Source organism: Crocodylus siamensis, chromosome 12, assembly GCF_052110815.1.
Source record: "Crocodylus siamensis isolate JL-2025a chromosome 12, ASM5211081v1, whole genome shotgun sequence".
NCBI lineage: Eukaryota > Metazoa > Chordata > Crocodylia > Crocodylidae > Crocodylus > Crocodylus siamensis.
In genome coordinates this window covers 10276470-10303669 of record NC_143406.1, presented here as the reverse complement: position 1 = coordinate 10303669, position 27200 = coordinate 10276470, and the positions used below count along the sequence as shown (strand labels likewise).

The 27200-nt window shown below is 41.9% G+C and overlaps 1 protein-coding gene across 7 annotated transcripts in view; it reads right to left on the bottom strand.

The window, feature by feature from the left end:
* The window catches only part of KIF1B (kinesin family member 1B), a 142499-nt gene that overhangs the window by 27308 nt on the left and 87991 nt on the right, over positions 1–27200 (bottom strand). For 4 of the 7 annotated variants that reach the window (XM_090024186.1, XM_090024180.1, XM_090024181.1 and 1 more), the window contains 8 exons: positions 13073–13166; positions 11146–11294; positions 10472–10650; positions 8954–9091; positions 7902–8150; positions 2851–2969; positions 1007–1092; positions 726–855 (listed from right to left, as the gene is read on the bottom strand). In XM_090024186.1, the coding sequence (XP_089880312.1) occupies positions 726–855; positions 1007–1092; positions 2851–2969; positions 7902–8150; positions 8954–9091; positions 10472–10650; positions 11146–11294; positions 13073–13166 (1144 nt within the window). Of the gene's footprint in view, positions 1–725; positions 856–1006; positions 1093–2850; positions 2970–7901; positions 8151–8953; positions 9092–10471; positions 10651–11145; positions 11295–13072; positions 13167–18923; positions 24218–27200 lie in introns of those variants that run through there. The other 3 variants (XM_090024183.1, XM_090024184.1, XM_090024185.1) reach the window with 2 other exon arrangements.

Genomic DNA, 27200 nt, shown 5'->3' with positions numbered 1-27200 from the left:
TAGGACTTGGTAACTCAACATCTGATCCCCAGATCCTCACCCTGGACTGTGTTGTGGACTCTGCCCCTGGATTCCCCTCCAGATTTGATAATGTGGCTTCTAAACTCTGACACAGCCCCTGGCCCCTGCCTTCCCTCAGTGGCATAACCATTAGGGCAGACCACCTATGCCCCAATCCCTTACAACCTACCTGTATTAGAACCACCAGAGCAACTACTATCAGCAAAGCTACACACAGGAGGAATGAACAATCCTACAGTGGAAAAGGCCTGGCCTGTATTGTTCCTGTGGAAACTGTGGTATCTCCAAATTAAGTGCCAGGTTCATCACCAGTGAGCTGGTAAGTTAAATCTAGGTTTTAACCAGAGTTCTTCTCTCCCTCAGGCACAGATTTGAAGCAGCAAGCAGGAAAATGCACACAGCCATTGCTAACTTAATACCAGCTTGGATAAAAGATTTCCAACCACTCAAACCTCTCAGCACAGCAAAAACTCTGAAGCAACTGAGACTCAAAAGCTTCCCTCCAGGTGCTACGTCATCGTTCACAAAACAAAGCTGAAAAACTAATCCATGCATTATGTACCTTCCTGTCCCCATCAGAGGCAACATCCCTCAGCCTGCAGCACAGTATGGAATGAGACCCAAAACCATTCTTCATATGCAATTACAATGACCCTATGTTGGTTCCCTCGAGCCCCAGATGGTACTGTGTCTTGCTTACTTACCTAGCTCATTCATTCTGTTAATCTCCTCTGGGGGAGTGATGACCTCTGAGCTCTGGCCTTGCCCTTCCACAATTCTCAGTTCTTCTAATGACAGTCCAGATCGAGTCATTGCAACTGAAGAAAAGTCACTCTGAAAAGAAGACAGACAGACACTTCAGGTGACAAAGCCATGCAGTTCCCAACAGTCCCAGCCCTTCTGTCCTGTATTATCCAGTCTATGTTCAGAACTGGACACACTGCTTCCCTCTCCGAGAAACGTTGAGACACTGAAGACTTTTTACCTTATCAAAGTATTCATTATCAAACGAGATTTTTGCGGTGCCAGACTGCCGAATGCCAGATCCATAATCCGGGGCTTCTTCATCGGCTACCAAACAAAGAAAAACACACCACTGAGGAAAAATTAAAGTCCCATTTATGGCAAGGTGGAATGAGACTGTAAACTTGACGGTCAAGTTAGGGAAGTCTCTGGAATTATTTAATACTGCACTGAAGCAAGTGCGAGCAAAGTAGAGAACTACTCAAACACTGGCCTTTGCAGAAGGGCATGGAAAAGACCAACAAAATAAGTTAGAAGGGCCCACTGTTAATACAGGCTAATTTATCAATTAAATAAATACTCACTAACCTGTGCAGAATTCATAGGTGTAAAACTACGTGGTACTGATTTTTATTGTACACTTGCCAGTTTATGAGCCAAGTGAATGAATACCATGAAAATATAATGACCAAACAGAACAGAAATGAAAAGAAAATTTAAGTCACATCAACTGGAATTCCATAAACCTAATCAGAGAGTTGACTGTGAACCTACTGGCAGAAATTTTCAATTCCTGTCCACAGGCTAACTCCAGTGATCCACGTCACCATACCTCCAGATCCTTCCCTATAGGGGATTCTTGCTAGAGGCAGAGATGCATAAAATAATGCTGCTCAGAATCATTTTTTATCAATCCACTTCATTCACATAAATGTAAACCAGGATCTGTAGCTTTCATGCTCTTTCCAGGAATTACACCGGATGTATATTAATGACAAATCTCCAGCCACTGAAGAATACACAATAAAAGAAGCAGCTTTACAGAATAGGGGAAAAACCAATCCAAAGCTTTTTAAAATAGGTTAAGTAACTGCCAGTCTACCAGTCCTGGAGACAAAGATCCTCTACATACAGAGTGAGCAGCATGACTCCACCACCGTGTGAGACCCTGGCCAGGAGGGGCTGGCTATCTGTATGACCCATTCATTCCTAGGACTCTCTGGAGTCTGCCAAGAAGAGGGCCCAGTTACATGCCAAGGTATTTTCCAACAGAAAATGCAAGTTATAGAAGTAAGCCCAAGGCTGATAATGCCTTTAGAAATTTCACTCAAAAGACCAAACAAACCCACAGACAAATTTGAAGAGATGTTCCAAAATCAATTCCTAATTGCCAGAGTTTGCTCTTTCATATCAACCACTTAGATGCATTAGTGTCAATGCCAAGAAGAACTAGCCAGGCTAAAAGTAAAACTTCTGGATGTATTTAAACACATTTCATTTCATCTGCCATTTTAGCCCCTGCCAGAGAGAATCCTAGACTCAGTGTCTGAGACCTCATCACATGTTCCCATGGAGAATGAAGCCCCCAGGGCTGCCTTCCTAAGACAACAGACAAAGGTTGGAAGTTAGCCATTGCTAGAAAAGACAGATAAATTACAGGAAGCATCTTGTGCTCTCACCAAGACAGACAGTGCATGGCCAAACAGCAAGCATAAGCCTCGACTTGCTCACACCAGAGCTGAAAAGGACAAAACGCTAGCAGTCAAATGGCAGATCAGAGAACTAGCCATGCAGAAAATGTGATACCTCCTCTCTTCTCCCAAGGACTTGGAATAAATCAGTCAAAGGAAGGAGCAATTCAGCTGCTGATTCCCTCCCACCCAGCCTCCCCTTAAAAATCAAAGCATTTTCCTCCTGGAAAGCAACAGGAATGTCCTACTTTTATCCTGCTACCCCAGCTAGACAGACTAACACTGTGCTTTGAAATATTATATAGGTAAATCTGATCTGTGGTGCCCATTCATTAAAAAAAAAAACAAATGTGGTTGATGAAAAGGTGCCCAAAGCAGACTTTGAGCCTCTTACCTGCTATCGCCTGCACTGCCACACGCAGGAATCCTCGCACTTCCCCCTTCTCACTGACAACCGCTACTCTGTGGATGAGGGGCACTGGGTACAGCAGATTGCTTAGGTATACAAATGCCCTGGTAATAGGAAGGAAAAAAAAGCATTAGGCCATCACCTCTAAGAACATCAGGACTGACTGGCTAACAGGACACAAAAGCCTTCACACAGCCTATTGTCTGTAGTTTTGCTAGACTACAAAACATTGTCCTGTACTGCTTTTTGTACTCTGGCTGTACAGAGTTCCTTGAGCACAATCAAAGCTAACTATGTGAAAACACAGACGCGTTAAACCAGAGATAGCTACAGCCAACATGTCTACTTTAGTGAGTTAAAGAACACACAAAGGGAACATTTAATATGCCACCTTATCAAAGATGACTTTCGATGCAATACAATGTAAATAAAATTGTTAGCAACACACTGAAAATTTAAAGAGAATCTATTGCATGTAAAGTGTCATTAGAAAGCTCTCCACGCTACAAAGCATAGTCTAGAGATCATTAGAAATTACAAATTAAAAGGAAAATGACTCTGTTTAGGCAACTTCATAAGTTATTTTAGTTTAATATGCACAATCACCATATAAAATAGATTTATGACTGAGCATTTTCTCTCCTCTCTGCATACTTTATGATACTGCATATATATGTTAATTATCAAGATTCACAAATTATAACCATCTTTTGAGCTTCTCAGCAGACCATTACTGAGGATCTTGGAAAGTACAGTATTCCCCACCAACAGGTATCTTGGGATGCTGTAGGTTTCCTTCTCCTGTAATAAAGCACCAAAATATTCTGGAGAAAAGGTCCAGAACACTGCAGCTTACAGCACAGTGAACACAGCAGCATTTGGGGCCAATACTAGAATACACTGCGAAACTTATTAGAACATCAAACAATTAAAACAACTTGGAAGCGTATTTCAGTTAATGTGTTTTATTGTTGCCTCACCTGAACTTTACTCTAAATAAACCAATTATGCTAGAAAGTTCATTCTCAATTTTTTTGTACTTAAAAGACTCGCTTAAAAAGGCAAACTTCAGGGTGGGATGAGGAGCCTCGATTAAAGTGGAATGCCGAATAATGCAGAGGAGTCCAACAAATCAAGTCTGTGTGCAGTCCTCCAGAAAAGGAGAAAATAGTGGAGTAATTTGAGTTGGTAGCGGCAGAAGTCTGAGATTTTAAAGGAAGCATTCTGGGAGGGTACATAGCACTCCCAATAGTAGGCTTCTGATCAATCACTAAATTAGAAACCTAACATTAACTGCTTGAGTGTTCCTAGCAGATGATTCTAGATGAATTGAGCGACCTATACTAGAGCATGGGTCACCTTACATAGCTGGATTTCCTCTCAGTGTTTCTCCACTGGATTTTATATCCAAGGTCAACTACTCCTCCAATTTAGAGCATTTTACCATTTTCTGGGCATAGGGCGAAAGTTTGGAGGGCCAATATAAAGATGGGAGAAAAATGTGGTGCTCTGCTGCTCCTGCCCAGACCCTCAGTTGTGCAACCTGGTCACTGGGCACAGGAACAAAAATTTAGCTTAATCCCTTGTGATCATAGTCAAAAACCCAAGCTAGGGAAAAGGTAAAGATGTCTCTCCCTGGATTCCCTTCCCCTCAACAAGCGTTTCCCTTAACATGGGGAGGGGTCAAGCAGGTATCAGTTGCAAACTAAAAGAGATGAAAACTCTACTTAAAACAGGGTGACAACAAAATGTAATACAGAAGAGAAGGATTAATAAAGCTGTAAGAGCAGCAAAATAAAACACCAACAAAAGTACACAACAGAAAAGCAACTGCAACTCAACACTGTAATAAATGAAATTAGGATCTACTTCCTTTTCAGTCTGCTTCAAAGTGAGGTAAAACGCTCATAAAACAGGGGAGGGGAGGAGCAATTCAAGCTGAAGTGAGAAAAAGAAAAAGCTTGTTTCTCGTAAGAAAAGATTTCGACTTTTAGCCTAAAATTTTCAAGTGGTGCTGATTTGAAGGAAAAGCAGCCCAAACAAACAAACAGAACAAAACAACACGTACTAAATGAGTTGCAATCAATCACATGGACTGGACCAGGAAATGAGCTCAGGAAGATATGGAGGTTATCATTGTCATCAAGCAATGCATACAGTTCAAAATTCCCATTTCGAGTCCAGGGAAAAGAGATGCCTCCAAACAGGAGTCTGGTTCAGCCTTGTGTCAGCGTGTATACAGTACGAGACAGTTCTCAGACTAATACAAACAGTCTCTACAAAGGCCTTCTTCCTCTAAAGCTAGAGCTACCGGACCACTCCATCTCAACATGGCAAAAGAAAAAGTTATTGACATATTCGTGGCCCATATTTTGGAGCCACGGTCCAACAGGATGGATAGCAAACGCATTCAGCCTTAGGAAGTAGCTGCGATTGGAGAGTCGCCTTGGTAAAATGATAAATCCCAAAGAAGAAATACATGACTCATCTTCCACTTCCCCCCCAGCCTATTGCCCAGCTGTGGGCAATCGTTTTTAAACACACAAAGAACCTCAAGAATGGAACGGAATAGCTTAAGCTTCCTGTCTGGTGACGGAAAAGCTGGATATCCTCTGTGGCAAAGACAGCAATGGCACATTGGCTGCTGTGGTTGTACGAAGAGGAGAGTTGTTTTTAGGCAGCAATTCCACCTTGCACTGCTGTGGTGCACCCATCACACCACAGGACTTACTGGATCCAGTGGGGTGGATGCATGATTAAGGGTCTCCTTCTCCCCTCCCCACACCTGGGAGAGCAGTTCCACTTTGAGTCGCCCCCACGTGCAAATGTCCCTCCTGCACCTTAGCCCAGCAGACTGAAAGGGGGGAGGGTATTAGCAGAAAGATTGGTGAGGTAAAATGGCATACTCACAACAAAACCAGAAATGAAATTTAACAAACAGAAATCGTCACCAAAACATAAAAACCGACAAAACTCAGAATGGTCATGACGCTTTTTCTTTAAATAAACACAACATCGATTCGGGGTTTAAAGAAAATGCAGTGTAACCCTTCCCCCCCCCCCCAAAATAGATCCAATATTTGATGGGTCACACCATTAAAGAGAGTCAGAATTGTAACGACATCCCAGCATGCCAGAAGAGATGGCTAAAGGGATCAGCTCTTTATTTTATTTTTTAAAGAACTACAGTTCTGATAAAAGGCAGACACCACAGAAAATGAAATGCTGCAGCTGTCTTAATAAGGGTTGGCTGATTAACTAAACAACAAATGTCACCAGCTCATCCTCATATTTGCACCACTGGGGAGCGCAGGTAAGACCTCTATTCCTCCTGTTCCATTGTACTCTCCTCGTTATACACAGCAATGCATCGCTGGTTATAGTGGAGCTTTGCTTCAATCTGACATGCATACTGGCCACTGCGGGGCACAATGCCCATCTCGATGGACACAGGATTGGACCTGGTTATGTAGGCTGCCCTATACAGAATGCACAAAAACGGAACTCCCATACTGGAAGACACTAAAGAATGGAAATCCACTTAGCTCATGGATGCTACATAACCCTCTTTGCGTGGTTTAGTCATAACTCAGCTATAGATTACTGCAGCTCTGAGCAGCATAAAAATAATCCCATTTCAACTGCAGGTAAAGGGAATGGACTGAGAATCAGCTGCCAGTTAGAGAAACCGCATGGAAATTCAGGGAACTATGAATGCACTTTTACTCATTAGAAGTAATGGTGAGAAACAAAGCTCTAACAGGGACAATTGACATGGCTTCAGAACTGTTTCTCAACTGCCTAAACATGCCTGCAGTGGCAGTACTCAGTGGGTTGTTTTTTGTTTTTTTTTTAAATATGTGGACACAGGAAGCAAGTTATATAATGGCAAGGAAGCACAAGTGATTTCTTTATACACTGCAGTGGCTCAGGCTGTGGAGTGCTTCCTGAGGAGTTTGGACACTAGAACTGTGAAATGAAGATGAATAGCTCAAGTTTTTCCCAAGCACTGACGGACCCACTCTGACTGAATATGCACAATGGCATAATATGCCAGCACTGTACGAGAGAGAACATTTTCAGCAAATATGCAGTAGGTGGTTTCCAACAATTAAACAGGCCAATTAAAGAAAACTGGACACCAAAACCTACTAACTTGTATGACACTGAGTAATCTGAAAACTCAGGAGTTTTAAAGTGTGGCTTTCAAGTGTTGAGCACTAAGGTACAATAGGTCTCAACAGGCAGAGGACTTCACTGCTCCCTTGTATCTTTAATAACCATATTTTTATTTTTAAAGAGAGTGGGTCCAGGAGCTTGAACTCTAAGCACCACCTTTAAAATAAGCCCCTCCATTGATTAAGTTAAGACACTCAATACCCAGTTTAGTTTTCCCCCATCAGTGAGCTAGCCAGTGTGACCATTGGCCACATCATAAAAACTAGTTGTAAAGTAATCAGAAAAAGCAGTAAGCATTTTTGATACAACTTCCTTGCATTTGGCAGATAACTCCTTAGCCATATCTGGACGAGGTAGTGAGCTGATGTTCTAAAACATGCTAAACAGGCAGCTGACACGATACTTAAATTCCATATAACCTGTTGTGTAGATGGGCGTTAGCATCTTTAAATATGCGTAAAAGCACCAGTTCACAAGTTTTTAACAACATCAAACACTCGCTGTGCTATGGGGAATTCAAAAACTTCTTAAGCCCTGTGCTGACATTTTTAAGAACACCACCTCACCACTATTTCAGGCAGAGCCCTTGAGATGGGTTCTTTTTCAAACCTGGAATGTCCATTCTACCTAGTCTAAGCAAAGGATGTCTGAAGAGTTTTCCATGAGTAGATCTAGTAGATGAGTTTTAAAGTTTTCTCTATAATTCTTGGAATCTGTAAGTTCCATAAATGCCTATTTCTGGATATGGCAGTTTAAAGACGCGTTTGGTCAATGATCTCTGTACTCTAAGATGAAGGCTCTGCAGCCTCTGACAAGAGCTGGTCCCTTTTGGCCATTCTCACAATAACCTCACCAACCTTCCCACTAAAATGAACCAGGGGGACCGGTCGTAAAACGGGTCGTGCCCATCACTGAAGAGGTCCGATCCCTCCTCGGTTCCAGCGTCGGAGCCGGTATCATCCACAAAGGCTTCATCATCAAAGTCCTCCATCTCATCCTGCTGCTCATCGGCCAGTTCAGTGATGTCGGAGTCAGCCGTGGAGAAAGTGGGGGAGGGTGTGCGGTCAGCAAGACGCTCATTCACGCAGCCGTGGAAAATGGGGGAGCTAGATATCAGTTAATGGAACAACTTTGATTAACACACCAAGGGGAGAAGAATGCTTCATTCAACACTCTGCTGCTGCCATCAGCATGGAGTTCAGCTGAAGAGCAAGCAAGAGCTTCAGATCATTTGGGGTGAGATGGGAGGAAGGGAACTGCTGACAGAGTTAGAGAAAGAGGACGTCCTTGGACTGAGCAGAAAGCAAAGGAAACATGAATACAAACAAGTGTGACCATATACGGTTATTTACAATGTTATTATGCTTTTACATAATGAAGCTATAACCTGTTATTCCACCATTAAGTTTTAAATAAAGAGGCGGCTCAGTCTCAGGAAGTATTAAAGAGCCTCCAAGATCTCTTTACTAGATGTTTAATCTTCCCAAAACGATGACCAGTACTTGAACATCATGCCTATGTGAAGTCCTGGACCAGTTTCCCCCTGGATTTTCCACAACTCTTCAGCCTCTCAAGACCACTACACTCCAATCACTTCACACAATGCTTAACTAGCTCTCTTTTTCACAAATAAAGCTTAGACCTAATGGAGGGTGAATTCAAATCAATTAGACTTGGAAAGGCTGCACACCTGTATCAAGAAAATTCTGAACAGCACTTCCTGCTTTTTACCAGTGTTTGGATGGAAAATCAGAAGGGTCTACCAGATGGATCACCAATCCCTGAGAGACCATATACACAGCTGACACTATTGATTATGCAGTTTAAAACTTGATTTGAAGTCCAAAGTTTGCCCTGGTAAGGACAAAAGTTGGTGAACATACCAGGAGATGGGATTGTCATCACATACCTTCCAACCAGCTTGAACCAGTGAAATCTATCATAGAAGGGGTCACTGCCAGTCATTGTGCTCTCACTCTCATCCTGTGTGTTGGATGCCATCTCTCCAGCCCTGTCATACATCTCCCGCATCAGCTCCAACCTCTGCCTGTAGAGGAAAAAAGCAGCCCCCACAACAATTAAGTTTTTGCATTTAAAATTCCTTACAGACAAGACACTAATACTGGTGGTCAGTTCATAATTTCAAAAAAGCACAACTGCAAGGGGGAAAGCAGGTTGACCACAGGAACAGAAAAAAGCACTGGAGTTAAATGGACAAAGAGAAGAAAAATACAGAGAGGCGGAGTCAGAACGGGCAGGTTCTCTACTGTACTAACATTTAATATAATGTTAGAGATCACCGTGAAGCCCAAGTTGCCATCTTTTAGGGCAAATCTGCTGGGTGAAAGGCAAAATTCAAGGCCAACCAGGGTCCTTAATCAACACATCTCATTAAAAGTAAATTTATCTTGGTCAAATTTAAGCTTTCACAAGTTCTTCCTGAAGTGTCAGCTGAGCACTTTCTGCATCTCCTACCCAGCATTAGCATCTAGCATTTCTGGTCACTATTAAACAGATGCTCCCCTTCTCTCCAAAAGTGGTGGTATTTTTGTGAACTGATCTCACTACAAACTTTAGTTAACTCACAAGGACAGAAAGATTATTAAAGGCACATGTTACAAAATGCTTGAATTACACCCTAAGACCATGTCCACATGTGCATGGACATTTGTTTCCCCAGGGACAACCAGCACACCTTGTACTGCTGCTAGCTGTCCCCAGGGAATGCCTGTGTCATGTGCCCTCTGGCACGCAGGTTACCCCAGGTTGGGTAAGGGATGCTAGGGCCAACACTGGCCTGCCTCAGCAGCCTTATGTTGGATCCTAGACACCTCCCGGGGCTGCAGCAGTGGCAATCCTGCCGCGCAGAGCCTGGCTGGCAGCCAGAGTGCGGCTCCATCCATCCAGACTCTGGTTTGAGCAGTGCTCCGCTTTTTTTGGGCAGGTTTTTTTTTTTTTTTTTTTTTTTTTGACTGAGGGGAAAAAAAGCACAGAGAACAACTGAACATGTGGTATGTGGCATCACAGATGTGTCTGCAGTGCCACATACTGCATGGCTGCGCTCATCTGAACACAGCCTGAGAGTACAAAAACCCCCCACTGCTGCAGAACACAGGCATGAAAATGAAAACAGAAACCCAGGAAATCCATGAACACTGCAAGAAACCCATGGAAACCCATGAACATCTTTTATTTCTGTACAACAGTGTTAGGGTTAGGTGAAAAAAAAAACCAGGTTGTAGACAAATAAAGGAGGAAGAGATTAAGGTACAGAAATGAATTGGGGTAAATTTAGCAAGGCTTTTAGGAAAATAGTAATTTTGAAACAGCCTCAAATAAACAAGGGAGCCAACTGAGATACTGGCAAGTGGGCAGCAGTCACATGCATTCTTGGTTTAAATTTCACTCTGACATAACATTTACATACTTGAGTTTTTCCAGGGACCAGTAATGAGTTGCTCCATTCTTTAGATCCTGGACTTCCACAGCTACCACTGTCCGAGGGAAAGGTCTGTTATCCCGGGTCTTCTCTGTCTCAGGAGGCAGAAGCTCAGGGGGTAGAGGGGAGTACAGTGTATCTGTCAGGAGGACAAACTGAAACTGCACCTGAATGGAGAAAACCAATTTTTTAATATTTTGTGAATATAAATAAAGTCTGTAACTACAGAGATATTAGAAATAGGATTCCCTCTTTCATTCTAATAAAGGGAACCCAAAAGAACAGTTTCATGAAGACATGGGAATCCAATCCAACCAAAGCCACTTTTGATAAGATATACAACCCAGCATGGGGTTGAAGGTGGATAAGAAACAATAATTTTATTTCTAATGGGGTTCTTTTGGAATGGTGAGTAGAGGAGGCAGCATAAGGAGGATGAAGGTCAGAAGAATGGATTACCAGTTTGCAAGCAATACCATTTCAACTCACAGAGGTAACTATAATATGGCATGAGTCTTGGAACAGTTTAAATGGCAGTGCAGTAGAGAAAAAGAACAAAGCAAAATTAAAGCAAAATTTAAGTCTCTGCTAGTTTACAGCAAGATATCAGAGTGCACACTTGCAAGTCAGGAGATTCAACAAGATGCTCTGCACACACTTACTTTCTTCTTCAACTCCACACTGATGGCATTGGCCTCTTTCAGATAGACAGCATTGCCCCAGAGCTGGTCCCTTAATGAAGTGAACTGGTGGAACTTCCATTTCCTGAATGCCCACTGGGCCAGCTCATACTCATGCTGTGTCCAGGGCACTGGGAAAAGCAAAGGAACAGCTGAGTCAAAGGTAGCAGTTTCCCTCCAACCCAGACACTCAGACAAAAAAAAGACAGTATCTACACACTTGACAGTCTCATCAAGTTCTCATCATTTTGTCTGAAGTGATGAAGTTGCAATTCCATTGCTCAATGAGTAAAACTAGTTCTAATCTTTTATGCCAAGCATCAGAAACTTAACGTACACCCAAGTCAAGCTTTTGGAGCAGTTCAACCAAAAAAGCTACTGCTCTGGTTACTGTCAAGTAATTAGCATTGCTTAAAAACAGAGAATACAAAAATGGAGAAATAAGAGAGACATTAGTCTCTGCATCGACTGGATCATTCAACCATACCACCATCCAATACAGGATGGAAAAAGCACGGAGGGGTCTCACAGTTCAAGACCACCAAACAAATGCCAATTCCAGTCCGACAGCTAGACCGTTGGCTTACTTGAATTTGGGAGTCCAGCATCCAGTTCTCCTACCAACTGCTAATGTAGAACCTGTTCTACAGACAAGTAATTTAAATCTCCAGAACTGTCAAACTGGCATTTTTAGGGACTGCCCACTGTTTCACAATTTTCTAAAATTCTATTTCCAGCTACAGCAAATGTCCCTATAATGCAGCTTCCTTTAGAGCAGTGAGAGCCAACCTTTTTAACAGGTGTGCCACAAATTAGCCCTGCATCCTCCCTAAATACCACTCTGATCTGCTGCTTCACTTTCCATTCCCCATCCTGTGCTCTCTGCCTGATCTGATATTCTGCTTTCTGCTCCTTGCCTTTCTGTTTATCTGCCACAAGCAACACATGGAGGCTGCCCATGTTGTTGGCTTAGAAATGTTATTTAAAGGCCTGGTTTTTTTGGGAATTGGCTTCTAGGTATAGATATACACATTGGAAAAGATGGGAAGCTGGGGTTAAATGGATTTCTAAAGAGCTTGGGAGATGAACACACAGCTTCTTATGGCCCTACAGGCAGAAGGGTTGTCTAAGACAACAAGGACACAGCCTAGGAACCAAAGGCTGTATGTGCCACACTGTCCTGTAACACATGATGTGACACCAGCAACAAGGCCTCAGAGAGAAGGTGGGCCTAAATCCTGGTTTTGGGGGAACAAACCAAATTAGGGGAAGGCCCAGAAGGCTATGTGGACATGTGAGACCACAGAGACACAACCAACCAGAGATAGCCATGGATGAGGAGTCATCAAGGGGAAGGAGAGCACAAAAGCAGAGACTTGAGAGTAACAAAGGATCCCTTCCGTCCCTCCCTCTGTCCCGTCCCTCGCTGTTTTGCTCCCTGAGAGGGGTCCCCATCCCCATCTGTCAGCCAGGAAGGGTCCCCAAGGCCACCATGGACCAAGGGCATACCAGTAGCCCATCTCATGCACCCCACTGTGGGGAGGTGTGGCCCTCAGCATCCCACCTCCAGACTGCTGACACCCAAAAGAGAAAGCCTCAGAGTGGAGTCTGCATCCTGACCAGATGTACTTGGACTCTGATGACAACCCTAGGATTGGCAGATACAGAATTGTTTGACCGTTTGTATTGTTGCTTTTTTGTTATCGGTCTGTATCAATAAATTTGCCTATTACAGACTTGCAGATCCTGTGGTCAATCTGAGGGTTGTGCCTGCCCGGAACAAAGGTATAGGTGCTGGGTCCAAATCCAGTGTCAACAATGTCACTTGTGGCATCCGAGCTGCAGGATGCCTCTCAGTCTTAGAAACCTCCTCCCCACCACTAAAACACTCTGTTCTTTTAAAGCTTACCCTCCTCCTCTTCCTCCTCCTCTTCTGTTGTCTCAGCAACCAGGGATCTTGTCTCAACCTGCTTCTGCAAAGCCTGCAGTTTGCTCTCATAGTCCTGTGGGGAAAGAGGAGATACCATGTAGGAGAAGGACAGACGAAAGTGAAGAGGAGACAGCCAAAGAAACATGAACATTTCAGAGGGAGTGACAGAGACACAGGGAGACAGCACATGTGGACAGACACTTCCATACAACTGGAAGAGATCAGATTGCTCCAGAAAAGAATTAAAAAACACAACAAGCTTTTTAATCAACTTCCCCCTTTCCCCTCAAGAAAGAAAAGACAGAGAGGGTGTATCCACAAGACAGGCCAGTAGAACTACAGCTTGTTTTGCTTATTAATCACATGTCCATATATCCAATGCAATAACAGAAGGATTTTATTTTTCTTCTTAATTGAGGAAAAGTTGGAATATCCAGAGAACACCTGCATACTTGTTGGTATTACTTCTCTATTATAATATCGCCATGAGAGTTAACAAAGCACATTTTGCATAGTGTGTTTGGGACTAACAAATACAGCCCACAATTTCACCCTGATACAAGTTCTTACAAAAGAAAATCCTCAGGTCAGACAAAGTAACCTAATGACGACCTTGGAAGGATTTAAAACAAACAAACAACCAACCAACCAAAAAATCCCAACCTGAATAAGCTTAAAAAGCAGGGTTCTGAAGCTTAAGCATTACTCAGTAAGTCATTTCTGGGAAACAAATTTATTCACTGAACATCTCTGTATTGTGCTGTAGATTGTATAGTCTGGCAACAAGGGAACAGAAAGGAAAGATGGTCCATCTTGATTCAATCAATATAGTAAAGGGTTAGAAGCATTGCAGAATTTTATCTTTTGATGCAGAATTAGTTTTATGCTTTAAAATGAAGTTACTTTTTTATAAGGTTCCCATTTCCTTGCATGTGAATGCAATCCTCCATCATGCATATATTTGATTTCTCAAGGGAGCAAAGTAATGTAACGTTTTTACTAGATAAAGAGACTGACTGCATCTAGGGCAAAAGCAAGTTTAATTCTCAGCACATTCCAATCCCACTGCTAAGAAAACCAGACATTTCTGCCACCCCACTCTTCTCTCGTTTGGTGAAAAATTCACACATGCCCCAGATTTACAGAGACTCAAGAAACACAAAAATGGATCAGGAACATAAGTACAGAGTATTTTTCCAATTATTTTGTGTGTTGGGGAAAGATCAAGACCTCAGTGGAAAATGTTTAGGCTGTTAACTCCTTCCAAAAAGGAGTTGCTCGAACAAAACAAGTCTGAGTATATTGCTGCAAACCAGACTGGAGGAGAGGGAACGTGGAAGAGGGCAGCACAAGAAGGAAGAAAATTTCTCCCAGAAGTCCTTTATGAGGAGTACTGCAAGAAGGGAAAATTAGTGTATCTGAGTAACTTCACAGAGAACTCTTTGCCGAGGCTTGCCCAATAAGAGAGAGAGAGTACTGCCTACCATTCATGGAGATGCAAAGAATTTAAACAGAATCATGTGGGCATTTAATCCTACATCTCAAGCTTTAGAGCAGATGCCAACTGGGGTAGGGGATGAAACAGAAGCTTAACAATGCATCAGGCAAGAGTTTTTCTTACAAAATCCAATATGAAAGCTGCTAATCGTGAAGAGTTGTGCAAAACTGCCTGATATAACTAGAATCAAAAGGCTTTGCTTTTCTACTTCCGTAGCTCTTCCCTGGAACCTGTACTCTTTTGAGGACATGAGAAATATGGCACAAGGCTGCTGGACAGTACAAAGGCAACTATAATATTGGCATGGGACTGAAAAATCAGGGGACAGTTACTACTGGCATTTAATATTGAGGTTCTCCTCTTTTGGGGGGAAATCACTTATAACATAGGATAGCTTCCCTTTATGTCACAGCTTTGTTTATTTCAGCAACTCTGGCTTATCTCATGCAAGGCCAAGGAACACATGGATGGGCCAGTCCCCCCCCCCCACACACACTTTTTTTTTTTTTTTTTTTTTTTAAGTCATGCCACTGCACTTACAGTTTCTCCCCTAAAATTTTGGAGCTGTCTTTTAAAAACAACAGTGTTCAGCAGCCAGCAAAGTCTCTGGACTGTCTCTCAGACCATGCATGACTCTCAGAAGTGAGGGCTCTAGATTGAGAGGGCTGCAATAAACTGTGCCAAGAGTCTCCACCAATCCCTCCTGCACTTCACAAATGAGTATTTTCATCTCATCCATCTATGCGTAGACACACAATTTTCCACGTGCACACACAGGCTCAGCTCTACTGTACTGGATTATTCAACAAGGAGAGGGGGGTTCACACATTTATGTGCACCTCTCTCACCTGTACCCCTGATACTATACTGAAGAGAAGAGCTTTGGCTTTTAAAGGAACATAATGTCTTTGTAGAAGAAAATTTGCTGCAGAAAATGTGAAGCAACTACTGTTTGTAGTTGTAAATTTATTTGGTTTTCAGAAATAACAGGAGGCATGGACGTAGAAATTATGTAATTTATGAGAGTCCAGTACAAAAAGTTGCAGCATCAAGTCAAATTGGTTTGAACAGACCCAGTCTGCTTTGGAACCGCAGCATGCATGGGGAGAATGAATGTGGAAACCGAGGGAAGAATCTTAACGAGCCAAAGATCTTATTTTGATAATTCACATAGAAAGCTGAAAAGCAAATAAGCTGAAAAAGTCCTAACACTACAGCACACAATAGTCCATGAATACAGTGACTTTGCACTGCAATGCAAACCGTCCTCATGCTGTACTGAAACGAGGCTCTTAGAGACTCACGCACCCCATTTTATGGATTTTTAAAAAATTCTTCCAACTTGACTTGGGTTCTGCTTATGTGACCTTCTCCTGCTCCCACAAGCAGACTGAAAAGGTTGAAAGCACGCCACATATATAAACGTGTTAAGAGATTATCAGCTTGGCAAGGACCTGACGAAAAGGTCAAAAGTCTCCTTACCTACTTGTCCAGATGCAAAAATATCAGAGGGGCTGAGTGCTATAAAAAGTTAAAGGAACTGACGCAACTAAATACACTGACAAGGAAAGCAGAGAACACACCCAGATGAGAAACCCTCTTTCTAGGTAAGAAGCAGTTCAGCACTTGCCTTTACATACTGAGCACTTGCAGTTAATCGGGAACAAAGTATTCTCAAGCAACTGCATGCCATGCATGGACATATTTATTCCACAATAAGTCAGTCTTATTCCTGCTTAACTTAATCGACTTCTTAATTCCCAGAAAGGGTTATTTTGCTTGAATATGTAGTCGATCGGAAAGGCATTTTCCACAGCCAAGTTCTTTGATCAAGGTATTACTGGGCACCTTCAGAAGAATTTCAACCCATTCGTCTGGCACTTCAAACCTTGCTCTCTGCTTACTGAATGATTTAAAACCCCAGAATTCATTCTCTTCCTCTTTAATGCATTTTCTGCACTGACAAATTATTACGTCCAGAATAATGAAAGGGACAGCACTACATAGTTCCCTTATCGCCTTAAGGAAACATATTATCTTGGTTTAAACCTTACTTAAATAACCTTAGTTCACCTGAAAATCCCAGGCAATTGAATCAGACCTCAAAGCAGTTTTTAGCTGGCTCAATACTTGAACAGGAGATCTCAAAGCAGTAACCAGTACCAAAAAGAACAGATTCAGATTCTCAGAATGTGGCACTATTCCCACCCACTAGGTACTGAAAGAAGGTCCCACTGTGGTGGCAGTAGGAAGGTGGCTGCTAACTAAAAAGATGTTAAACACCTGAGGTCATTAAGGAACCTCGGCTCTTTATAAAAGGACTTCAGGTCCTCTCTCTGGGTCATATTTTAAGTCCCTAAATTTCTACTTAAACTTTCAGTTCGGTATATCAATTCATCCTGAACGCTACCTGTGACATTCTTTGGCTGAGATGACTCCATTAGCAGCAATAGCTAAAAGGTGGGATCCTGCTGTCCAGGTGGTAGAACTAATAATTAAATTTTTACCCATTAGGAAAAAAAAAAACCAACAAGCAAAAACAAAGCAACAAAACAAAAAACCCCATAGATAGGATCTAGACATGTAGTCTTAAAATAGCCCAATTTGAAGTTGTTAAAGATTTCTAATCTGTGAGGATGGCTATTTTTGCAAGGAAGTGGGCAAGTGTCAGCCTACATTGAGAGATGTCGAATACCTAGAACCCTTTTAAAAGCACTTGAGATAAAAGGTAGCCATCTCCTCTAGACAAAGTCTTTTTTCCCCAACCAAAGTGGATATAAGGCTGTGACATTTCACGGAGGTAGGGAGCTATGTAAGGAGGTCTGAGAGAAAACAAGCTCCTCAAATATTGAAACATTTGAAGGACAGAGTAGGATTTATTCTCTTAGAATTCAAGAGCTTTTGGAGAAGATATGAAACAGAGGCCATGGACAGATGTATCTTTAAGTCTCTTTAAGTCACTATGGAGTTACGTCTTCATGCTCCTAGAGCAACACAAGTGAGCTAAACCAGGCAACTTTAACCCTGAATGAAGCAGGGTTAAGGTTACAAGGGTTTTGCTACATTTTCATTGCAGCAGGAGCATGTGAAGGTACTAGGTACATCCTAACAGCACATACAGGTATAGCTCTACACCAATAAAAAGTTCCTGCATTTTTCTACACCCCTCAATTTGAGCAGGTATGTACTGAGCAGAGAAAATGCTGTAGAAGAGGATCCAGGAAAGGTGCGTTTCAAGCAATATTCATTGCCATGGTGCATTAAATCAACTCTGTAGGTGTCAAAGATGGGCAGAATCTTTACTTTGATTCTTTCAAAGATGCTTAAAGGCTGCAGGATATGAAGCAACATATTAGTTGTGTATAAGGATTAAAAAACCCCACATCCATTGTCTTCCCTCTTCTGCAGCACCCTTGACTTCTCTTGAGTGAATCATAGATTTTTTATATTTAAATTGTCTAGATATGCAAACATTTACTATAGCAGATCATCTTTTTTTTCTTACCCCTATAGTACCAAAAGAAAGAGCTATTTTTCAAAAAGTGGATTAAGGTCAGGTTTGTTTTCCCAGAATCAGAAGAGGAAAATGGCAACATTTCACCTGTTTTCTGGCAGCTGGTACTGTTCTACTGCTTAAGCTACTAGGCAGCTTGCTTTCAATAGTGGATACAAGGATGAATATCAGCTTGGCTGGATGGTGGGGAACAAGATAATGGTTATGGCTCTTCTACAATGGAAGAACAAACTGAGGCTCAGGGTTGTAGAAAGCATCGTCTCAGAGTAATACCTTTAAACTGGAGAAAATAAAACAGTATTTATAATAGCACCCACAGCTCATGAAAAAAGCCTTAAAACTTTTCTCTATTTTCAAGTGCATTTTTAAAGGTCTGAAGGGGGTTTGCTCTAAGAAGCCATCACAGTACAGGCATGTCTCTTGCACTTCAGCATCTCATTCTTTGATGTAACATGGGAAAACTCTGCTTCTCTACTCTCCACTCAACAAGTGAACCATCAATTCCCTGCTGTTCTTCTTTTGAATTTAAACCAATGGCAGAGATGACTGCACAATGGGACCATAATAGGATTACAGCCCGTGTCCTTCCTACATTGTAAATAACATCTCATAATGTTATAGGACAAAACAAATGCGGTTCCAGGTTTTTTGTCCATTAAGTAAAGTTGCACCAAAAAACCAGGATAGCTTGGTACTGACTGAACTGAAGTAGAATGGGTCACAAGCCCTCAAAAGAAAATGAAAATTGGGACAAGTCTACACGTAAGGTTTTGTGCCACTGAGCATTTCATTGTCACTGAAATGAGTCAGACGCTTAATGAGTATTTTAGAGTTTATTGAAAGAGCACTTGTTACAATACAAACCAGTTCTGCTTTTCACAAGGCAGATGAACACAGGACAATCAAAAACATGTTTTTGTTGTTGTTTTTAAAAAAAAACCCGAACTGGAGATCTGAAAATCCCATAATTTCATTAAAAGGTGATTCACGGCCTCCTTTACAGTAACAATGGGCAAACAACTAGGATTTTTCAGCCAGCAGTGGTTCAAAGACAAATATCTGAGGCACATTATTAAATATAAAGTTTTCCAAGAATGAACAGGGAAGGAGATTCCAAAATTCTGCTCAACATACTTGCACAAATGTCAACCCCTCCAATTCGACAGATCACTTGATTCAGAATGCTCCAAGAAGTATGTTGAAAAAATTAAAATCGGAGGAGCTCAAGTGGCATGCATTCATTCCCCCACCCCAGCTAGAGGCTTGAAGGATATGTATGATATCCTCACTAAGGCACAGGTGCATACAAGTCAGCAATGGCAGTTAAACTCATTGAAAAGGCACCCTTCATCACAGAAGCTGCATTTTCCCATTACCAGGAAAGACATTTCACATGTACTTACACAGAATTGGCTGCATTAGTCTTCATTAGTTCCACAAATACTTATTCTGAAAGGAGAGGCAGCCACTTCAGGCTACTTCCGCAAGATGACTACGTTTGTTTTTTTTCCATTTCTCTAAGATACAGGGAGTGCATCCTAATCATTATCTACACTAGAATGGAACAATTATGGTAAGGGTGGCCCAAATTTGGAATGGGCTTCCAAGCGAAGTGGTGCTCTCCCCTACCTTGGGGGTCTTTAAGAGAAGGCAGGATAGGCATCTACCTGGGGTCATCTGACCCCAGCACTCTTTCCCGGCTAGGCAGGGGGTCAGACTTGATGATCTGTTGAGGTCCCTTCCGACCTCATGCAGTTTGGACTTTATTTGAAAGGGACCATTTTGTCCGCCCCCCTCCACCAAGTCATACAGGAAAATAAAACCGTACATTTTTATTTCCATCTTTGCTGCAGTATCTGTCACAAAGGACAAGCACCGCCTTAAAACAGCATTCAATAAGTAGCTGATCCAGAGTTTATTGAAATTTCTGCTGTTGCACCAAAATAGTCTAAAATAACCAGGCAACAAAACGATGGGTTTAAGACATATTCATTATCCAACATTAGCCAAACATTTAGAAACAGGGACAGATAATCTCAAACCAACTAAAAAGAATTGTCAAAGTCAGGGATTTCAAATATCCTATGGTTTTATTCCATTTCCACATACATACTTGAATAGACGTAAAATTACATACTGCATATTCCTTTTGTGTACTCAGTCACGCTGCTTTTACACAGGTTATCACAAAGATGAGGGGTGCACACACAAAAGACTTGTTTAGACTATTCTCATGCCTGGCCCCTACACACGCCAATCTCTATTTGGCCCAAGCGGAGGCACATAGCAGGAACTCCCCAGATGCATGTTTTCCTCTCTCCTTGAGAGTTAAAATGCCTCTGGGGAAGATACCAAAGAGCAAATCATACGGACACCAACACAGTAAGAATGGAAGAAGCTACTTAGCAGAGAATTATACAAGAAATCTAATGGCACAAGAATTCTCATAGCCCTAAATAAGTTGGAGGGCGGGGTGGGGGGCTGACTCAAGTGGGAAGAAAAGTATTGCCTCTGTATAGGGCTTTCTTTCTTGGAAGAACCGAGGAATTATAAAGCCACACATCATCCCTGTTTTTCAGAGATACTAAAACAAAGGGCAAATGAAACCGCTGTAGCCATGTCTGAACAGAACAATTAAACTGGTCATCAGAAGATGACCTAAGTGGCTTTGATTGGGTCACCCCTCTTAGGACACCATGGAATGACTTTACAACTCCTAAATCGCAGGGAGAGTAAATGCGTCACGAACACATGAATGAAGACTGTAGTGTTGACACCTGACTGAAAGATACAGGTCCCTAGCTGCAACCTGATCATGGACATCCGTAGTGTGGTTGGGAAGAAAAATTAAAAAAAAAATTAAAATAAAACCAGAGGCAGGGAACAAGAATACAAGGGAAGATAAATTGCAGGCACTTTCTGCTCATCTAGAGCTACCCTAAGACATGCAAAAGTAAACAATTACCAGTAGGGCTTATGCTTAACAAGCAGAGCAGCCTCAGGTAGTCAAGTCAAGGGTATTTGTACCTGACTGTACAAATGTGCTGCCGTGTGATGTATCCATATCTAATCAGCCCTAAATAGTTTGCTTGAAAAAAATGGCATTCAGAATAAACACTTATCAGCAAACCAAGTTTCTCCCAAAGCTTCAGATGCATCTTGAATTCAAGTCTAAAAAGTTGATGTAATCTTTTATGCGTTTTAACAAAAGTTTCCAGAAGCAAAAAAAAGAAAAAGAAAAGAAAAAGAATCCTATATTTAAAAGCAGAACTTTCCAATTGAGCTAAAAACCCTCTGAAGCCCTAACATAGTTCTTAACCAAACAGCAGCTTGGTTTTTTGTCCATTCTTTTTGCTGCCATTCATTTTAGGATATCTTAAGCAAAATCACAGGGACTGTGTTTTAGTGTTTCACCTATAAACCTGGCACCTTCAGTTCATAACGTAAGTCAGAAATACGGCTTCTAAGTTGCACTTAGAATGGGGGGGAGAAGGAAGACGCACGTGATTTTCCTGTTAAAGTGACTGATTTCTTCAACAAGTCTTGAAATAGTGGTGCTCTCTGAGACGAGAAGGCACTACAATGAGGTATTGTGTGAAAATGAATCCGTTCTCTAGCCCGCTCTTCTCTGCCCCCTCCAATTCAGGGTGTTCACTATATCTCCACCAGAAAAACCGTTTCAATAGCATCATCCAGGCCCAAAACCTGACCAAGGAATCTGAAGCAATCAACTTTAGTCTTTTTACTGCACCATTTGGACAAAATAAAAAAGTGCAGTTCGTCCCTACTATCTCCATATAACAAGTCATTAGTAAAAACTGTTATAATTAGAGACAAGATGGGAATGAGAAAAAGCTTACTTCCCCAACATGGCTCCAGCCATGTATTCAGTCCAATATACAGCCTCAGTCAGGCACATTTCTATTATGGCAATTTCATACTGATACTAATGAACTTCAGCAGAAGGGTAAAAGGCATTTCCCACTCATTGAAGATGGACCATCAAGCATCTAAAGAGCTGCTGTAAATTTCTGCAGAGGCAGAACACCGACAAAAAGCTCCTTATCTTGGTAACTGACAACTTTTGGCTTGCAGACAATTATTTAAAACTCGGGCTAGGAGGTGTAAAGTGAATTGGACTGAATTGCTCATGCTGATTTACAATACAGATGGTCAGTTTCCTCATTCCTAATAAACAGGTGACATAAAACATTCAACACTATAAACTAGATTCCCCTTTTGATTGTCTACATAAAAACAAAGGAGGGAGGCAGTTCTTTATAAATTCCAAACCATATTTTCAGCATTAGAAAAATATTCCAAGGAAAAAACCAGGAAGGTAAAAGGAGCTAGTAGGGTGCCCTCTTTCCCTGTCTTCTAGTTTCTCCAAGCAGAGTTTTGAAAATTTCACCATGATTCACATGCAAAATGGATGCTTTGAAGTGCCAGTATCTTGAGCTTTGTACATCAGATCACTCAAGTTCTAACCGGCCAAATGAAACCCAAGGCCAATGATCAAAACCATCCCCACCTGCTTCTCGGTGATATACGAGCATCACCCCTTTCCCTTCTCCCCCCCAAACTAGCCTTGCCCAGTGACTCATACTGTTGTTTCTCTGCCTGCTTTGAGGTTAGGTGCAGAGAACTGTCGCCTCATTCGGGGAGGTGTCACAAACTGGTTATAGTGGTTGGGCCGGTCAGTGTGTTTTGGCTGGAAGTTGGCTGCATTGATCTCCACGTTGCCTCCATTGTTATGGCTGCAATAGGGCTGGCGGTGCTGGTGGATGTGGCGTTTTTGCTGGAAAGTCTGCAGGTCTGGGTTCTGCTGGCCACCATAGGTGTGTAGCGATTCAGAGGAGCCTGATGTCTGGCGTCGCAAGCTTTTCTGCGAGCCGTTGTTGAGGGAATTGCTTCTCCAGCGTATCTGAGGTGAAGGCTGCTGCTGACTGCTAGGCTGGGGCTGAGGATTTAACTGCTGCCTGTTTATTTGGATGTTATCTTGACTCCGCTGAGGACCACATAGGTTCCATGGCTGTTGAGAGTCACCAGAGACAATGCTGCCCTGCTTTTCTTGCATCTCTTCTCTGCTTTTCTCTTCCTCCTTTGGAATTCTGACCTCAATAACTTCATCTTCCGTGATAATTATGTGAGTGCCTGGACTCCATGAGTTTCGGTGTTTGGGGTTGCTCTTAAATGGGAAGCGGGGTTTACGGTTCTCCGGTGGGATAAATCGGTGAGGCATGTTCTGCCGACGAAGCTGCTTTGTGATTTCCTGCTGCTGCAGATTCTTAAACCTAATTTGCTCTTGTCTCATCCAGCGCAATCGTCCACGCCTAAAGGCTGGATCACCTGCCATTAGCTGGGAGACACGCTCCTCTTTAGCAACTTCATCGCTATCACACTTGTTCATGTCATTTGCAGATTTCTTGTCAACATCCACCCCACTAGCGGAGTTTGGGTCTCTATTCTGAGCGGTGGTGGACTGGACTTTTGGCTCTTGAGACCCTATCAAAGGTAAAACCTTCTCCATTTTTAGCATCTTATTTCTAAGAATTTTTATCTCCTCATCCTTCATGTTGTTCTGCTTTTTCACTTCTTGCAAGATATCTTCCAATTTGTCTATGTGCACCTTGAGATCATCCATATCAGTCACACCTTTCCCATTGGCTATCACATCTTCAATTTTCTCATCTCCAACCCCCACCGTATCCCAGACATCCCGGGCAACAGCTCGCCACGACTCACGCTCATTCGGATCTTTCTTTCCATACATGGCACAAAGCTCCTTCATTCTGACAATGGCCAGAGCCTCAATCTCCTGCCTAGTATGCCTGAAGTCATTGAGGGCAACCTCATAGCAGATCTCCTTCACAGCCTGAATCTTTAAGTCTGAAATGGTAACCCATTTGGAGTCTTTGCTAAGGCGTCGGCGCTGTGGTATCTGGTACATTTTAATTGGCTCTCGTTTCTTCCCACTGCTAGGGAGGCCACACTTTTTTACAATGGTTTGCAGCTTGCTGGGGGGCAGCTTCTCTCTCAGGGACGTGATCAATCTCCAGCTCTCTTCACACGATCTCTTGTCCGAATCATCCCCACTATCAGAGTCTGCATCCTTTGGAAAAACAAAAATCAAGAAGTGGCCCCAAAATAACCAAAATTAAAATTGAAAAAAATGGAAAAGCTAAACAAGAAGTATCAGGCAAAGAAAACTAAACCAAATAAAAATCAAACAAGACAAAAGATATGGAAGTCTCCCAAGAGTGAGTGTTAGGGCATTAAGAGCAAACCTCACCTTCTAGATTCATTTTCTTACTTAAATTTTAAGCTGTTCACTCCCCTATATTTGACATTATACTCATAGCTAGCAGTTTTAAAATATACTGAATCTAACCTACATTCTCCCCCTTTCAACCCCCTCCAACATCTTTAATGAACCAACTGAACCAAGCACCAAACAAAACAAGGTGTCAACTGCATCCCCATACATGCTCCAAAGACATGCAAATTCCTGCCAAACATTTGCCTTGGTTATTGCTGTTGCTTCTTTTGGAAAATCCTCCCCCAGTGAGCGAACACAACAGCCATCAATAGAAGAATGCGATGAGCAGCCAGAGTAAGACAGGTTAACACTGGTTAGTAATGCCGAATGTGGTGCTGGGATGCTTGAGTTTAGAATCCACTTTATTACAAGAGCAGCCAAAGAAGTGTTAGAGAATAAGAAATACAACAGAGATGAAAGCAGTCGATAGGGTCAATGTTAGAAGTGCTGTAAATGCACAAATGACAGGCAAAAGTCGTTTTTCATACTCCAAGACTTGCTACAAGCTAAAGTGATATCCAGAATCAGTGTTTCAAAGGGTTTTTCCATTTGCCACCTTGTTGTTTTTATTTTAGAAACCAATAGGCTTGACTGTCCGAAGAGCGAGCAGCAGAAGGATGAAGTAATCTTTTTTTTTTTTTTTTTTTTTTAAGTGTTAATCAATAAAAGTCCAATTAGATATTCTTTATCTCCATCTTCTCAAGGCCTGGAAAACATTTTAGAAATTGCCACCTGAAGCTTCAACACGTTTGCTAAGAGCTAGGCTTCTTTTGCTTCTTCATGACAACTTTTCCAACAGAATTGTTAGAGAGTGCGCTCACTAAATCATGCTTCATCAACAAACATTTCCGATTTTTATACACTAGGAATGTTATTTTCCAGATAATGCTACCAGAAGATAAGTAGATTTATTACCAATAAAAGCATCCAAGAATTTAAGTCAGACTATTTTTTTAAAGGGATGCTTGTCTGACATAATCTAGTGGTTAATTGATCCACTAGAACCTGATGCACCTTCAAAAGTTTCTCACAATTACTCTAAGAACTTGAAGGTTTCAAATTCTTATGTATGAAGAGAGTCAGCAACAGCAAGTGTGTGTGTACATGTGTACACATCTCAGTTCTGATGCACTAGATTTAAAATACTTTTTTGAGAGCAATACAAACAAACAGGATATGTTGTAATAAAATTTATTCTCAGCCTGGGAATAATGAGATGGAGTGCAGTAGAGCAGACATAGTCTTCTCAGAGATATGCTTGCCATTTCCAGTTGATTGGGGTTTTTTTCCCCCTCACAACTCATTTTATGTGCAAATTCCTTGTGACCTTCTATTATTGTTTACAATTTGAAATAAGCAATTTGGAGAAACATGTCTCTTAGATTAGACCAAAAGATTGGCCAAAAAAGTGAATTTAAATAATCAGCATCAGAAACTTGTTGTTTATCGCAGGCAAGATCTGTAGTTTACAAATAAGCTACGGATGCAGACATATGAACCACTTATTACAGAGCAGAAGTGGATGGGCCTTCATTAGACCACAGCTACTTGAAGGTAATAGCCCATTTGCACACTCTTACTCCTCACTAAGAGAAAGGTGCATCACAGCTTAGCCTTCAGTGACAGAGAGATGAAAGCTACCATTACTTGAGCTTGAGCCCAGTGAGGGTAAAAGTGTAAATACAAGAAATTAATACAAGCCACTAATACACTGTAAAGCCTTGCCAATTTTTGCAATAAAATGTTCATGCTACATGTTGCAGTGGAAATGGAAGACACCCAGCAGAAAGACAGCACGCACTGGGAGAGCTACAAATTCAAGATTGCATTCAGAAAGGAATAAAAATTAGTCATTAGTCATTCTTAAGGTCACCAAATCTGTTTACAATATTATTCTGGTAGGCAACAGAAGAACAGTTTGCTATTTATAGGTGAAGCACCTATTTGCGATGTAACCACTATATGGTCATCCTCCTACATTCACTCTAAAGATTAACTCCAATGCATTTGGTACATACAATTCCACGTCATAATACCAAGTGATCGCTGCACAGGCACAAAAGGACAGCAAGTGAGATGGGGAGATTACCTAAAAATATACTACATTTATTTTCACTTCAAATTTAAGGGAAAAGCTTGGCAATCTTTAGTCATGCAAGCAAGGCATCCCAACATATGTAGTTGTATGCTCTTCGGGGCAAGAACAATCATATGACTTTTTTTCTACACTCCTAGCACAACAGGGGCCTTCAGATGGCTGGCCTCTATGCACTACAACAGAATAAACAATTAAAAATAGCAGCACCAAGGGTCTCACTTGACATTTCAAACTTTGAAAGAACAAAAACACTATTTCATAACACAGACTCAACCTGTTGAGTTCACTAAGGTAGGAGGGGGGTCAGAGTCTGATGCTACAGCTGCATATGACTGACAGTCTGTAGTTAGTTTCCATGCTTCAGACCATCAGCCAGTTGTTTCTACGAGTTAGGAAAGTATGGCTCCTATCCATCCCTAATCCCTAATTCAGTGGTGAAGAAGTGACCAGAAAAAAAGATTGATCCACCTGTTGGAAATCAGCCTGATGCAGCTGATAATTTGGCTGATAAATGCTTGTGTGCACACGCAACCACATCGCAGCACAGGCACCAAGCAGCATTGTCTGGCAGTGTGGAGAGCTGTATGCAGCTGGTAAATCCATTGTGGAAGAAGGGGAGAGTGAAGGGAAGGGGTGTGGTGGGCCAGATTAATGCCCATCCCCCCCATGGTAAAGGAG